This window comes from Rhyacophila brunnea, unplaced genomic scaffold (genome assembly GCF_057557595.1).
Source record: "Rhyacophila brunnea isolate RB1 unplaced genomic scaffold, BYU_Rbru_1.0 scaffold_4, whole genome shotgun sequence".
Lineage (NCBI taxonomy): Eukaryota > Metazoa > Arthropoda > Insecta > Trichoptera > Rhyacophilidae > Rhyacophila > Rhyacophila brunnea.
The window spans coordinates 23,689,925-23,691,387 of NW_028233068.1; the positions used below are offsets into that span (position 1 = coordinate 23,689,925).

The following is a 1,463-nucleotide window of genomic DNA, read 5'->3' on the forward strand; positions in this document are numbered from 1 at the left end:
CAACTACTACTGATGAAGTTTCGCTAACAAATAATACAGTTATGGAACATTCTCCGGAGAAGTTTATAAGAAATTATAACGAGAAAAAAGAAATAAATAAAAGACTAGGATATCCTGAAGAAAAGTTCAATGGTAAACATAATGCCAATTATAGTGGTATCAAAAGTGATTCAATTAAAAATAGTTATCATTATTTGGAAGACAATACATCTAAAATAACAAAACATAAACATCCTGTGGATTTGCCGTCGAGTCGTGATAAAAAAATAATCAACGATAATAATAATTTGAGTGATAATAATCAATTAAATATAATAAATACTTCCAATTGTAAGGATGATAGTTCATCTGCTAATCTTTCTTCAATAACAAACCATGCCAAAAATCAAGAATTCTTCAACCAGCATTATCCTGAAAATATGATTATGAATCATCCCGAGTATTTCCCATATCCAATTGAAAGTTTTCCGACTCATCACGGAAGACATCCTGCAGAATTTTTGTCACAAGCAGAATTAGCGCAATCCTTAGGTATTCCTCCAACAGACCCATTACTTATGGAGTCATTTGCTCATGGGTACGCAATGGAATTGGAATATGCGAGAATAATGCATCAAGAAACTCAGGCGAAAATGCTGAATGCCAGAAAACAGCGACCAAAAAAGTACAGATGCCCTCATTGCGACGTAGGGTTCTCCAATAATGGCCAGTTAAAAGGACACGTCAGGATTCATACTGGAGAAAGACCTTTCAAGTGCGATGATAAGACTTGTGGGAAGACTTTCACTAGGAACGAAGAGCTGACGAGGCACAGGAGGATTCATTCAGGACTGAGGCCTTATCCTTGTCAAACATGCGGCAAAAAGTTTGGTCGACGAGATCACCTGAAGAAGCATACCAGGACTCACATGGTGCAGGCTGAGAGGATGATGCCCATGTTTGTTCCGTTGGCTGGTTTGCCCCCGGTAGCTGGTTATCCATATTTATATGGTTATTAGCGTTGTGTAAAATTGTGTAGTTTAATAAATTATAGTTTTATCATATGGTAATAAATAATTAGTGAATGTACGTAAGTGTACAAAACTCCGATGATAATATTTAATGATTTTGACTGCCCGATTAATAAAAAAATATCGGTTACTTACTTACTTACCTACTTATTTCGATACAAATATTAATTTTTTATATAATCCGTATAGTGTACGTTTATTTTTCATTACATAACAATGAAATGTTAAAATGTTGATAAAAATACTAAATAATATGTAGGTAGGTACTTGTTTTATTATGCACTTAACCAAAAGAAAATCGATTTTATATTTGGAAAGGTAGGTATCGCATTTAAGAAAGATTATGGATACTTTAGTATATATAATATAAAGTTCCGTTTCGGTATTCATCCATTATTTATTGTATATATTATGGTAATTGTAAGCTAGAAAAAAATATACTATAATATTTTT

General features: G+C 32.9%; 1 protein-coding gene across 1 annotated transcript; it reads left to right on the forward strand.

Moving 5' to 3' along the window:
* Positions 1-425: 425 nt before the first annotated feature.
* Positions 426-998, forward strand: LOC147067117 (uncharacterized). Its single transcript, XM_085954832.1, has one exon. It carries the CDS (start codon positions 426-428, stop codon positions 996-998), a length of 573 nt encoding a protein of 190 aa, XP_085810958.1.
* The last annotated feature ends 465 nt before the right edge of the window (positions 999-1,463 follow it).

Coding starts and splice junctions, on each gene's coding strand:
- LOC147067117 (XM_085954832.1), top strand. CDS start 426: ATGAATCATCCCGAGTATTTCCCATATCCAATTGAAAGTTTTCCGACT.